The 12,780-nt window shown below is 39.0% G+C and overlaps 1 protein-coding gene across 2 annotated transcripts in view; it reads left to right on the top strand.

Moving 5' to 3' along the window:
* The window catches only part of NT5DC1 (5'-nucleotidase domain containing 1), a 126,883-nt gene that overhangs the window by 110,370 nt on the left and 3,733 nt on the right, over positions 1-12,780 (top strand). Inside the window, exons 11-12 of one of the 2 annotated variants that reach the window (XM_066179366.1) lie at positions 5,122-5,290; positions 8,818-11,000. In XM_066179366.1, the coding sequence (XP_066035463.1) occupies positions 5,122-5,290; positions 8,818-8,825 (177 nt within the window). In that variant the 3' untranslated portion in view covers positions 8,826-11,000. Of the gene's footprint in view, positions 1-5,121; positions 5,291-8,817; positions 11,001-12,780 lie in introns of those variants that run through there. The other variant, XM_066179367.1, reaches the window with a different exon arrangement.

Here is a 12,780-nt window from a genome sequence, read left to right as displayed (position 1 = left end):
AATTACTCTTTGTGATTAAAAGTTGACTAACCAATAGAAAAGATTCGGGAGGTGCATTTATACTTGGTATGTTTTTAATCTAGATGTTATAAAAGCTCCTGGTTTTAATGGAGAAAAGGGTATCTTCAATGGGACTAAAACAATATAGATGTGATATCTATATCTTATTTCTTTAATAGACATATCTCATATATTCCCCCACTATCCTGATTTCTAAACTAAAGTCAGACAAGGACATTTCAGTCACTGAAATGTAGTCATTAAAGTTTAGGCTTTTTTCTGGGTTGTAAAAAAACAGAAATGAAGTCTAAAAAAAATTCAATATCCTATCAAGAGAATGTGTTTCTCAGTAGGAAGAGGAGGTGGGGGAGGAAGAGCTAGTAGCAGTTTTAGGTTATTACAATTTGCTTTAAATAGTTAATGCTTTAAAAATAACTCAATATCCTCCATAAATATGTTCATTCTCTGACTGGACATTCTGCTGCAATGCTGCATAAAACTTAAGGTTTGGGGGATTTGTTCAACATGGTTTCTTCAGCATGTTCAATATATGCTTTCAAAGCACACATTTTTAAGCAGAAAGACAGAAAGTGTTTCTTTTCCTGGGAGTTCAAAGACAGAGTAATGGACTGCTGTGTTTCCAAGCCCACAATGATATTTTGCTTTTCCCTTGTTGCAACACCTCTACTCAACTGCTCACGGGATCCATCTTCTATATCACAGCAGTTGTCAAGCAGCAAATTGAGATTTTTAGACAGGTGCCTGACATTTCACTGACACTCTGGCATTCTTGATAAGAGATTGCACCTACCACACACAACCCCTGTTCCGTTTACATCCGCTTCCAGTGACAGCAAGCAAGCAAGGGAGAAATGAATTGCGTTGATTAAAGGAACCTGAACCAGGGGGGCCGTGGCAGGTCAGTGGTGTTATTTCATTACCATGCTGTTCACTGGAGTTTGAACAACAGGTCACATCCATATCTCTGCAGTTGACTGGACACTACTAACCTAACAGGACTAGTTCAAAGGGACTCCCTTTACAAGCCTATGAGAGTTTTATTTGCATTCCCCCAAGGAACTTCTCCCATTAACCCTTTGGTTAAGAAGGGAGAGAAACCAATTCAAAGGATTGTACAAAGTCAGGTGTTTATGGAAAATTAGTCACAAACAGATTAGATTTCATCTGGTTAATCAGCCTTAGCATTCATTCACAATAAAATACAGTACTACTGTAGATTTTCCATGCCATGCTGTGTGTGCAGAGGAACTGAAAACTTAATGCATGTTGCAACTCTCAATGCTATCACTCTTTACAAAATACTAATAAAGTAATAAATTATTACTTTAATTGGCAATTGCATCTTTCAGAAAGAAATTGCAAACATCTGGTTTCAGTTGTTTGACTAATGTTTCGTCACTAACAGAGAGGAGAAGAAAACAACCTCCTCATACACCAAGTGGGAGACTTGTGATTTCCATTTTCATTTGCAGTTTTTGTCTTTTCCCTTCAACTAAAAGCATGATGTAAGCCAGATACACATAACTGGGAAATTATGTTAACAACTGCAGTTAAGTATGTGAATCATAACCAAATAAGCAAGGGAATAGCAAACTAAAAAGAATTTATGCAGTTTTTTGGCTCCTAAGTAAATTGCAGCATGCAGGGTGAATAAAAGTACAGGGCATTGTGTTGAAACAAGATTTCCCTCCCTCCCAGAATTGGGGGTTTGTTTGTTTGGCTGGAGGTTTTGGTTTTGCATTCTGTTCTTTAAATGTGTGATCAGTTCCATCAATGAAAACTCAAAGGAAAGCTGGATTTTGTCCCAGGATTTCGAGGAACATTATTACAGAGGAGCTGTCAGTGTGTAAAAACCTTGGGCTATATGAATGAATGAAGCAGAAGTCAAAGAATTAATTGGTGGATATAGACGATAATTTTGTAGTTAGAAGGGAAATCTTAATTTTTACAATATTGCCTAGTGACTGGTTTGTTGTAGAAGTCAGGGCTGTTATCCCCCTGAATTTCCATTAATTCCCTTGGTGTGACCATAGACAAGGCTATTTACTTTATGCCTTTTGGCTCTCTTTGTCTCTTTATTCCTGCTTGGAACAGATCTAATCTCATCTTTGGCACAAATCTAACAGTACTTTCAGGAACAACTTGATGTGTTGTTGTGAAGCCTAGTGAGTTAAAGCAATATTCTTAGGGCAATACCCTGAAGTGCAGCACATTTTATTTTAAATTTGCTTATAGTGATCCCTGCTGTAGTTTAGGTGTAATATTCATGGGTGAAATGTTTTATATTTGCATGATGTAGGAGGGCAGGTTCTGTGCAAAAAAACTCAGACCAGTGGCTGGCTTGTCTATTTGCACACCCAGCATGGGTGTGTGATTCAGGGACATCCCATTTTTGTGGTCAGTACAGCTGTACTGACAGAAACATCTCAAATACTGTTTCACCAGAACAACTGTATTTTGAGCGTTGATTATTTTCTGGCACCAAGAGTCAGTGGTGTGTTACTACTTCGAGACAAAGCATACAATCATCAGTACCATCACCCATATCAGATGCAGTAAAGTATTCCTCATGCTTGCTACAAAGATGATGGCATAAATGACAAATCTGCATCTAAATAAAGCCCTTAAAAATACTAACAGCTTGATCTTTCACTCCTGTCTCCTTTACATGTTTCTTTCTTTCATCTCTTTACCAAATGTAGAAAAGCTTCAGAACTTGGCTCCCTGCTAATTTGTATTTTAGAAAGGTAATTTGTAAGCTGACAAATCAGTGTTACCCGAGGGTCCTATTAACAGACTCTGTCTATTCTGTTAACAGGCCCTATTTGTCTAGAGTTAGCAAATTAAAGGTGGTAGTAAGTACTCCAGGTGTTTTGACTTTGTGGAAGGCCCTGGAACGTGGGAACTTCTGGTACCATCTCTATTTCCCTGAAGTGTAGATGTTTTCTTCCAGCCTTTGTACCCTCAACCCACACAATCAACATCTGGCCTGCTGCAGTCTGACCAATATGCCTGAGAGCAAACCCATATGTCGGGGGAATTTGCATGAGAAAGAGGGATTGCCGAGCACTTTCCAGGATCTGCTGTCCTGCTGTGAGAGCAAATTCTGTGTCTGGGGACTGCAGGAGTGTCTGATGCGTCTTCCAGAGCTCCTCAGCCCTGCTGCTGGGCATGTGCCTCCAGGCATGTGAGTAGCCACAGTAAGAGGAGACTTTTGCCTCATTTCACGGACATACAGATTCATGGTGTGTGATCTGTCCTTCACTGCAGGCTGTGATGTGTGCTGCAGGTGAGATAAGGACATCTTCAGGGCATCAGTTAGGGATGGAAGGGAGAGCAGTGTCTGATGTTTCCTAGGGATGTGGTCAAAGTTTCAACTGCTCTTTCCAGACTTTAAATCAAGATTTAGCCTGCCAGACCTGCCCTGTCATGTGTAGATAAGCCAGCAAAATGATGGGAGCTCTGCATCAAGTGACTTGATGGCAAGGCTCATATCTAACTGGGTTTGATTTCACCAAGGGTTTGGATTGTAAATCCAAAATTTAACTCCTTCCTTCTTAATAAGGAAGAAAATCCCACTCTCAAATCAAACTTCCACAAAAATCAGTTCATTTCCTCAGGTTACATTTTTAATTGTCTACTGAACTAACCATCCACTTCAGAAAGCAGAACCCTCACATCTCTCCTCTTGTCAATAAACAGGGCTCTATCTTTTGTACAAATGCTTATGTGGGCCAGTACTGGGGTTGTTGTTTTGATTAATCACCTGAACAGCTGTAACAGCCCTAAGAGTTTTCTGTATGTGTCATCCAGCTGGCAAACAGATTTTAATTCATCAGAGCATCTACACTTAATTATAACTGATGTAAAGTCCTGGGATTTGCATAGAAAAATAAGATTTAGTGGGGAAAAAAAAGAAAGTAACATGCTGTCCCTTTGTGTAAAGCAAGGGAAAAAAACCAAAAAAGCCCAGGACTTCAGTTAAATGCTTATTTTGAAACAAAAGGTAGGAGGTTTTTTTCCAATTTATTTCCATCAGAAGACAGAAATTAATGTCTACATTTGTTGAAATCAGTACTTCCCCCCCATCTATACTCAGAGGAAAAACTGCAACACAGACTCATGGAGAGAGTGGCTCTGTGTTTACTGGTGTGATCTGTTCAGCTGCCTCAACAGCTTCCTTTTGATCAAAAGATACAGGCCTCTGTCATAAACACAGATGATTACAGCAGATTCTCAAAACTGTTAAGAGAGGGGTTAAATGGAGAATAAAAAACAAAAGTTCACAAACCTGGAGGCACAAACTATGGTGTCTGTTCTGTGCTCTGCAGGTCTGAGAAGTTAAATTGTACACAAATGACTTTAACAGATTTTCTGTAGTGTAGTTTTGTTTCCCATTTTTTCACCTTTCTGTAGATGTGTCCTGGCATTCTTTTCTGATTGCTCGTGGCAGTACGTAACAAGTTTCAAGATGAACTGGTAAAAAGTCAATTTTCCCAATCCTGGTTTAATGATTTCCTTAAAACATAATTAGTGTAAACGTTGTTGTCTGAAAATATGCATTAAAAAATTAATATTCCACAATTTTTTAGGCAACTGAATGTCTCTCATGGATTCTGAGGCTCTGTTTTCACTCATTCCTCAGCTGAGAAACAGATAACACAGGTAGCATGATGCATTCTCTGCAGTTACTCCACCCAGCATCAGGAAGCTCCTTTTCCTCCTGGAGGAGATCCTAGCCATAACACAGCCTCTCCAGCAGAGAAGGGCAGCAAGCAGTTCACTCTATCAAAAACAGAAAAACAGGAAAAATAGAAGGGGTTTTCTGAAAAGGTTTAAAAATGTTGAAAGTTCACTTCTTATGTACTAGGGAATCCATAAATTGTATAAACAGGAACTTGAGGATTTTTTGGAAGATTGTTATTGTCTTTATATTTTAAAGCCACATTGCTCCTGAGATACAATATAGCCTTCCCAGAGAATCAGAAAAACATTAGAGTTTTAAACTAAAACTCAAAACACACTTTAAACTAAAGCTTGTGTATAAATAAAGATTCCTCTTTTTGTTAAACTTACATATTTTTTTTTTTTTTCTTTCAGGGAGATCAGCTCAAAGTTCCTTACTTTGTATCTAAACAGTGGGGCTCTTTCTTCATGGACAGATTGCCAGGCCTGGAAAATGCAGAGGAGACCTTAGTTCACACGTGGTCCTGTAAATGTATTAGCACTTACAGCACTATTGCAATCCCTAGTCTGGAAGCAATAGCAGGTAAGAAAGATGTTTGGGGTTTTTTTCTAATGAACATGCAGTATTCATAGTAAGTTTGTAGTGCTATAGATCTGTTTTAGAGATTACATAGATCTAAAACACATTCAAAATACTCTGTTCATATGATGCAACACTTAGTACTAGTGGCCATTGATTACTTTGTTGTTTTTGCTTTTAATTGTTGCCAGATGCACCCGGGGTTTTGTTTGTGTCTGCAAATACTAGGTGTTTAATTGATTCTCTGTTAGAGATAGGGTGCAACATTGACCAGTGTAGTTCCTGAACTTGGTCCCTACTTCCCCACAGTGATTTGCTGTTTCTGCTTTCAGTGGTGAGACACATTCGAAACAAACAACATGCAAGGTTACTTAGCAGCATTATACTTAAAAAAATGTTTCTCACTGCTCTGGTTTGTTACACTTCCCCTTATCAGCTCGCTGTAACTTTGCAGCTGCAGTACATACCAGTGGATTATGAAGTGATGGTGATGAAGATGTGCTCCATCTATTATTTTGCATTACTAAACTTTGTCAATACCCATACCTAAAGGAATAAACAAATTATTAAATGAATGAAAAACACAGCAAGCATTTACTTTACTAACCTCTGTGTTCAGCATCTTTTGCCTGCTTCGTGCATAAGACCAAGGAATAACAGGTTTGTTGCAAGAGAGCATTTCAGGCCTGCCCAGCAGTGGCTTGTACAGCAGGACACGATAGATCTTTTCTTTGCAACCATATTTTACACGTGTACTTACATTGCATGGATATCTCAAAACAGAACAATCATAGACTGCCACAATTTATTTATGCTTCTGATACTTGCCATTTTGCAGTCTACTTCAGCCTAAAGGCACAAAGCCCAGACATACCAAGGGAAAATGCCAACTGAATGATAACTTCCCATCTAATACCTTTTCCAGGGTCATGCTCTGGCTTGCTTTGGAAGTGCTGGCCAAGAGAAAACAGTCAGCTACAGTCTGAAACTCTGCCTCCAAGCCAGCTCCCCCACAGCCACAGCTCAGTTTAAAGGACAAGCAAGGGCTCTGAACCACAAATGTACGATGAGCTTTCCAGCTGCAGAAGAAAGGGTGCAAACCCATAAGGCATATCTGGGCAGCTAGTGAGAAAGATAGCTGTCTGTCATCAGCAGTGGTGCTCTTGCAAGGCCTCTTTCTCCATAGGGGGTACACTATGTGCTGTCCCTCGCTGCATTGAACCAGTGCTGGGGAGAGGGTCATGTCTGTAAAAGTTAAACCCCAGTTCTAAACGACAGGGAAGAAATAATGTTTTAAACTTGGAGCTGTGCGCTGGACTGCAGACTCAAATTTGAAGGTGTCAGAACATCTCTGCTTCCTTACAGAGAGCAGTATTTTCTGTTTGTTAGTGTGAAGGAGCAGATTCTGTTCATTATTATGGATGTTAAGGAATTCTTGACTCCTCTTGAATACCTTGTCTGACTCCTGTCACAGCAAGCTGTGAGAACCCCTGCTTTCCCAAGCCCTGAAGTTTTTGGCTGCAACTGTAAGTCATATCTTAGCTGCAGCTATTTGGGAATAACTAGCCAGAAGAGATTGAAATGGTTTATGTGAATTTCATGCTCTCCAGCTTTTCCTTTCCCATTCATCTGCTTTAATTACCAGCAGAGGACTTTCCACAGCCAAGCTGCAAACACTCAGGCCTTTCCTCAAGATCCCCTGAGGCCAAGCATGCAGCCAGGCTACCACCATGCTGACCACATGAAGCCATCTCCCAGCCAGCCATGTGCTGTGTGAGCTCAACCCCGACTGGCTCAGCCTTGGCAGCACCTCGCTCAGCCTGGCCCAGCCAAACAAGCTGCCACCTCACTTCAGCCTCCTGTGAGTTGGGGGTTGACAAGGACCTCTCTATTAACAGTGTCTTACCTAGCTCTTGTACACCTACATGAGCAGTAGTAAGTGCCACGTACAAGTCAGGATGCCAACAGCTTGTGAGCTGCAAAAATATTGGGTGAAATATGGCAGATGGCTGCGCTGCTGACTAAGATTGATTCTTGTTTGGCTGCAATGACTGTCTGTGCATAAAGAACAGCTTGGTTTACTTCTCAAGACACACTGAAAAAGGTTATTCCAAAAACTATCCAGTGTTACTCAATACTAGTAACTCACTTACTCAAAACCAGTTCAAAGATGCATTAGAAGTTCTGAACTTTAAGCTCACATTTGGCAAGGAAGGTATTACTGGAGCTGCAGACTATTGGACCACAGTTTGTTATCTAAACTCTCCTGAGAGTCCCTGAAGAGAAACTGGCATTTTCTTTGTGCATGAAAAAATATCTTTCATTTATTTTTAAAATTGCCCAAAGGAGACCTTCTGCAATACCTTCTGTGTACTTCCATCAGTTCGGAGTGAAAATCAGATATACGTTATACTGACAGTACATGGTTAATAAAATAGTAGAAGCCACTGTCCCTACCCCTATTCTACGTGCCTCACTCACAAATCCATCTGTTTCTCCACTTTTCTGCTTTTGAGTCTCTCCTCATTTACAGCTCCCTTATAGATTTTGAGCATTTTAAAGTACAATGATATCATAAGACAGATTTTCCAAACTGGGATCCATTACTGTGGGAATGTTACATTAGAGCTCCCACATGGAAACTGAAAGGTGTAGGGGTCTCTCTGAAAAATGGCATTCTGCATAAACCACAGTCCTTCTGTACTTCAGAAGAGGAAGATTACTCTTATCTTTCCTACCTGAATAATCTGAAATTTACCTTCAAGGACAGCGACCACTACTGTGTGACCTTATGATCACATTTCCAGATCCCCATGTTAATAATGGTATTTCCTGCATCATATAGGTATTCCAACTGTAATTTCAACAATTTCAAAAAATGCCATTTCAGAGAGGTTTTTTGATTAACAGTTATTTGATCCAAAAATATGATATGCATATTTCAAAATAATGCTTTGCCTTTCAGTCTCACTATGTTTGGTATTTTTATGTCACACTTAAAAAAATTCCGTGAGGAGTTTCAGAGCTATGGGGGGGATTTTGCTGAGGGTTTTTTGTTTGTTTTTTTTCTTCATTGCAAAGAAAAGGCTAAGAAAGTGGGGTCTAAATTAAGGAGAACATAAAAAACTTTATTTCTAATTTCAACGTTCTTAATCTGATGTTCTAAATTTGTCTCATAACCTCTGAATGGTGAAGTTTGTCATAGGATTAAAAACTACTGCAAGCAAGAATAGGAGATTGAGTGATGTTACAGCTCAAGAGAATTTAATTTCTAAGAATCAGTGCAAATGTAAATGTTTTATGGAGACAGTTCATTTCACACTTTGGAGATTTGATAACCAAGTGTCATGCATGAGGATAATGCATTCTTTTAAATCATATCAGGGTTTGCGCATATGGCTGCATAAGTTTTTCTTCATGCCTTATTGTTATTTCAATTAGCTAGAACTAGAGAAAAAATCTCCATTATAATTAACCAAAGCTGTCCCTTTAAAGATGCCTACTGATCTGTACCCTACCACTTTCTGCAGGAGTTTGAGTCGTCAGTCTGCTTGCTGTATAAATATAATGATAAAATTGCCAGTGAACCATGACAAAGAAGTTCATGTTTCTGCTTAGAGCTGCAAATTATCTGCACAATGGAAAGCTCAAGGCAGCCGTGGCCGGGGCTCCAGAACTGGCAACATGTAGGTTGCAGATACACGGGTCTGCTCTGCAGAGATCAACTACAAATTGCAAACTTCACACACCATCTTCCACATGTATTTTAAAGGTGAATGCCCTGGAGGAATCAACTGTTATCATGGAAGACATGAATTTCAGTAATCATGCATTATACTAATCACTAATCAGCCATATACTACACTAATCAGCCATATACTGATTTCTGTATCCTGAACAACATCATTTGTAATTATTGCTGAAGTGAAACAAAAAAACCCTCTTATGTTTTTGCACCTTAGTTCTATGTTTTTTCATTGACATTACATAACTTAAAGTAAAATCCAACTCCTTTTAAAATTAAATTAGTCCCTGCTGTAAACAGACTGATAATTGTGCTCTTAGTCAAATGATACAATAATATATAATTCTCTTTAACACATAGAACTATCTATATTATGCATTGCTGGCTAGCAGAAATCTTTCATATTTAGTGCCTTATCTTACAACTGTGCTTTTACTTGCCAACTTCAGTGTAAGACTGTATCTATACAATAGCATCTTAAGACTAAGTTCATCAAAATGCTTTGAGGATTTTAACTGCTTTGGGAATTTGCTGTTACAGATAATAGTTGCTGCTAGAAGGCCAAAGAGGTCATTTTTATAATTAAACCTTTTATGCAAATAAAGTATTCTTACACCCAGTAGAAAATTGGTGTAAATACACAACTGTAGCATTTCTGAGGTGTCCTGGCCCTGAGGTTTCATAAAGGAAAAAAAAAAAACAGATAACAAAGATAACCGAATAGAGAGAAGATACGTGTTCTGGATGTACAAACAGCATCTTGATCTGTGTGTCAGTTGAAAAGCATCAGGTAATGTAAATCTGATTCATCTCTTCCAGGAAACTGGTGTCAATGTTCTCCTTTTAGAAAAAAAAGAAAAAACATGCCCAACACAACCAACAAATATAAGTCATCTATTTTTTTCAGCTGAAAACTACAGCTGAAGTCAACAATAAACAGCATTTTAACCATAAAAAAATATTGTTCTATAAATCAGGACTAGTTTATTAAAAGTCTTTAGGACCTAGTTACTTCCCAAATGGTCTGAGACCTCATCTTTACCACAGGATTTGACTACTTAATAGTAATTTTCAGTGTAAAAAGGACAGTATTCAGTGTATTACAGTTTGTTCAGGTTTTCCTTCCTCCTCTGGAAAGGTGTATTGACTTGTGCCCCTGAAGACCGTGTCAAATCATGCAGAACCCGAAAGATTACTTCCTGGCCAATAGCTGACAAAAATGTTCCTGCCATCGTTATTCTGCTCTATGAGATGTCAAAGTACAGGCACCTTGAAAAGATTAAAGGGAGAATTCATGAGCAACTCATTAAGAAAGGGGGAACCACTTAGTCATTTCTGCTTTAAAGTTATCCTTCAACTCAGGCAGCATAATTTCATTTGCAGGCTGTAATTAAAGCTATAATTGGGTTTTGACTGGATTGCAGGCTTATGGGGTGGGTTTAGATTGACACTTTATAAACCCTAGTTGTAATACAAAGTGTTGATGAATTTTGAGTGTGAAAACTAACAAAAATAGATAAATCACCAAGTATTTAAAATACTTGTTTGACCAGATTGAAATTCTACATAACCTGCAACCTCACATGTACAAAAAACATTGCTGGAAATATTTGTGTACTCTGGATTGGTGCCTAACATATTTCCTGTGGATTAAGATGGTCACACATGCACAAAAAACTATGTAGGCTTTGTCTTCATGTGTTTCTGTGTGTGGATTTTTATTTTAAGGTAAACAATGTTTGTCACTCCTCCAGAGAAAAAATCAGAGAAAGGGAAAGAAAAAATTTATTTTACAAGAGAGGGGAACATGATGAGATTAACCTATCTCATGAGTTTGGAGAGGAAGGTTGATCTTGGTGAGTTTACCTCAAAATGAAAGTTAAGGGGTGTGTCATCTCTGCATTTGTCTTCATATAGCTCCTTCACAGGAACTTCAAAATTCAACTCTTTTTTTTTTTTTTTTTTTTTTTTCTCATCAGCCAGAAATGCCTGTCAGCTCAAACAATTGCTTGTTTCCAGGCTAACTTCTTGAACCTACCTCAGAAGCCCTTCCTCCTGCTCTTAAGATCCAGAATGGTCATTCACACAGAAATTAATTAACAGATCCCTGAAAGACTAACACATCCTGGTAGGATCTTGGCATCCTCTCAAGATTTTTTTTTTTTAGATTAATTCTTCACCTATATATTTAAAAAAATCTTGTAGTCCAATATTTTTTCTGATCAGTTCCAGATCAAGCAGAGAACCAAATGGGGCCATTTTCTTACAAGACTTTCAAAAACCACTGCTTAAACTAAAACAAAAATGAGAGACATTTCCCTCACATAGAAATAATGAGTTTTCTCTTGAAAACCCAAAACAGCAAAGGAATTTCTAAGGCTTTCTTTCACTGCAGACCCTTATCATGCTCAGCTGCAAGTTAGTGCATGCTTTGTGCACAGCTGTTTTATTCAGGAAGGGGTCAGTGGTCCCTTGGCCACAGGGTAGACCCAAAGTAATGCGACTAGTTATTCCCAAGATAATTACAGTAAAATTGCACACTACAAGCAATCGCAGCAGCCACAATGGGACAGTCATTCCATTTCCCCAGGCACTCGTCCATCTGCAAAACTGGTAGTGAAGCTGCTGCTGCACATATCCCTGCAGTTTGGCACTTGGGTTTTCTCCAATGGCACTGTCTTCTGTGTTAGACACCACAGGAAAGTAACGAGTGACAAACCTCAGTGGCACTGAAGCTCTTGCTCAGGCCAAGCTCAGGCCACAAGTATCTGCTGGCAATGCTACAGGCATGATCTCCAGCCAATACACCTGTGTTGGCAAAAGCTCTTATGTAAGTGCTAGTAAAGCAGCAAACCTCCACTTTGACTGAGAGTAGTTTTAGTCTTTATTCCTGCATGCCCAGGGGTAAACTGCACTGGCTCATATCACCAATTATATCCAAACTCAGAAGTTTTCTCCTATGGGGCAAACTTATATTGAGGAGTCGTCCCCCCCTCCCCCGCTTTTCCATACGACACCAGGCAGACACTAACCTCCTCTCCAACTTTTGAGTTATGGACTAAGCAGACAGCAGCACTGACTTTCATGTAATTGACAGAAGGAATGCTTTTCTCATACTGGCTTCACTCTTTTGGGAGCTTTGCTTTAGCACAGCAAACATCTGACCTCCGGTTTAGGAAAATCAGCCTTAGAAGTTTTTCTAAAAATAACTGCTGTCAGATAAATCTACTTGTGGCCTTGGGTTTTTCTCTTTTTGCCTCTGGTATGCTGTCTCACATCCTGAGCTTCTAGTGCAGGTGCTGCTTTGTTACAAAATAGAGATGGGTCGGGAGATAAAAACATTTAGTATTTAAGAAAAAGCAACACCTGTTACAGGTTACCCACAGACTGACAAGTCAGGTCACTCAAAGGCATAACCAAATTAGTGAGTTGCCCTGCAGCAGTTGTGCTTACTCCACTGCTAAGAAATAACTATTAGAAGTTGCTATCATTAAGAAATTAATAATTTCTTTCAGCAGTGACTTTGAAATACAATTAAAGATTTATGATAAAGCTTCTAAGCCAGCGTTAATTATGAAAAATCCTGTAAAAGCAAGAGACTTTATACTAGCTGATGGTTTTCCCTCTGCCCAAATAATTACATCACCCAGATGATGAGATGTAAGATAGATCTCTCACGATGTTTTCTGAAATTTGCCACAGTTAAGCAGTTCAAAGGGTTTTTTTTGAACTTGGGTATTGCTGACAA

Source organism: Chamaea fasciata, unplaced genomic scaffold (genome assembly GCF_029207755.1).
Source record: "Chamaea fasciata isolate MVZ Bird 193981 ecotype frontalis unplaced genomic scaffold, bChaFas1.0.hap1 SCAF_3, whole genome shotgun sequence".
NCBI lineage: Eukaryota > Metazoa > Chordata > Aves > Passeriformes > Sylviidae > Chamaea > Chamaea fasciata.
Note: the sequence above shows the minus strand (reverse complement) of the source record. Positions and strands in the feature narration are given on the sequence as shown.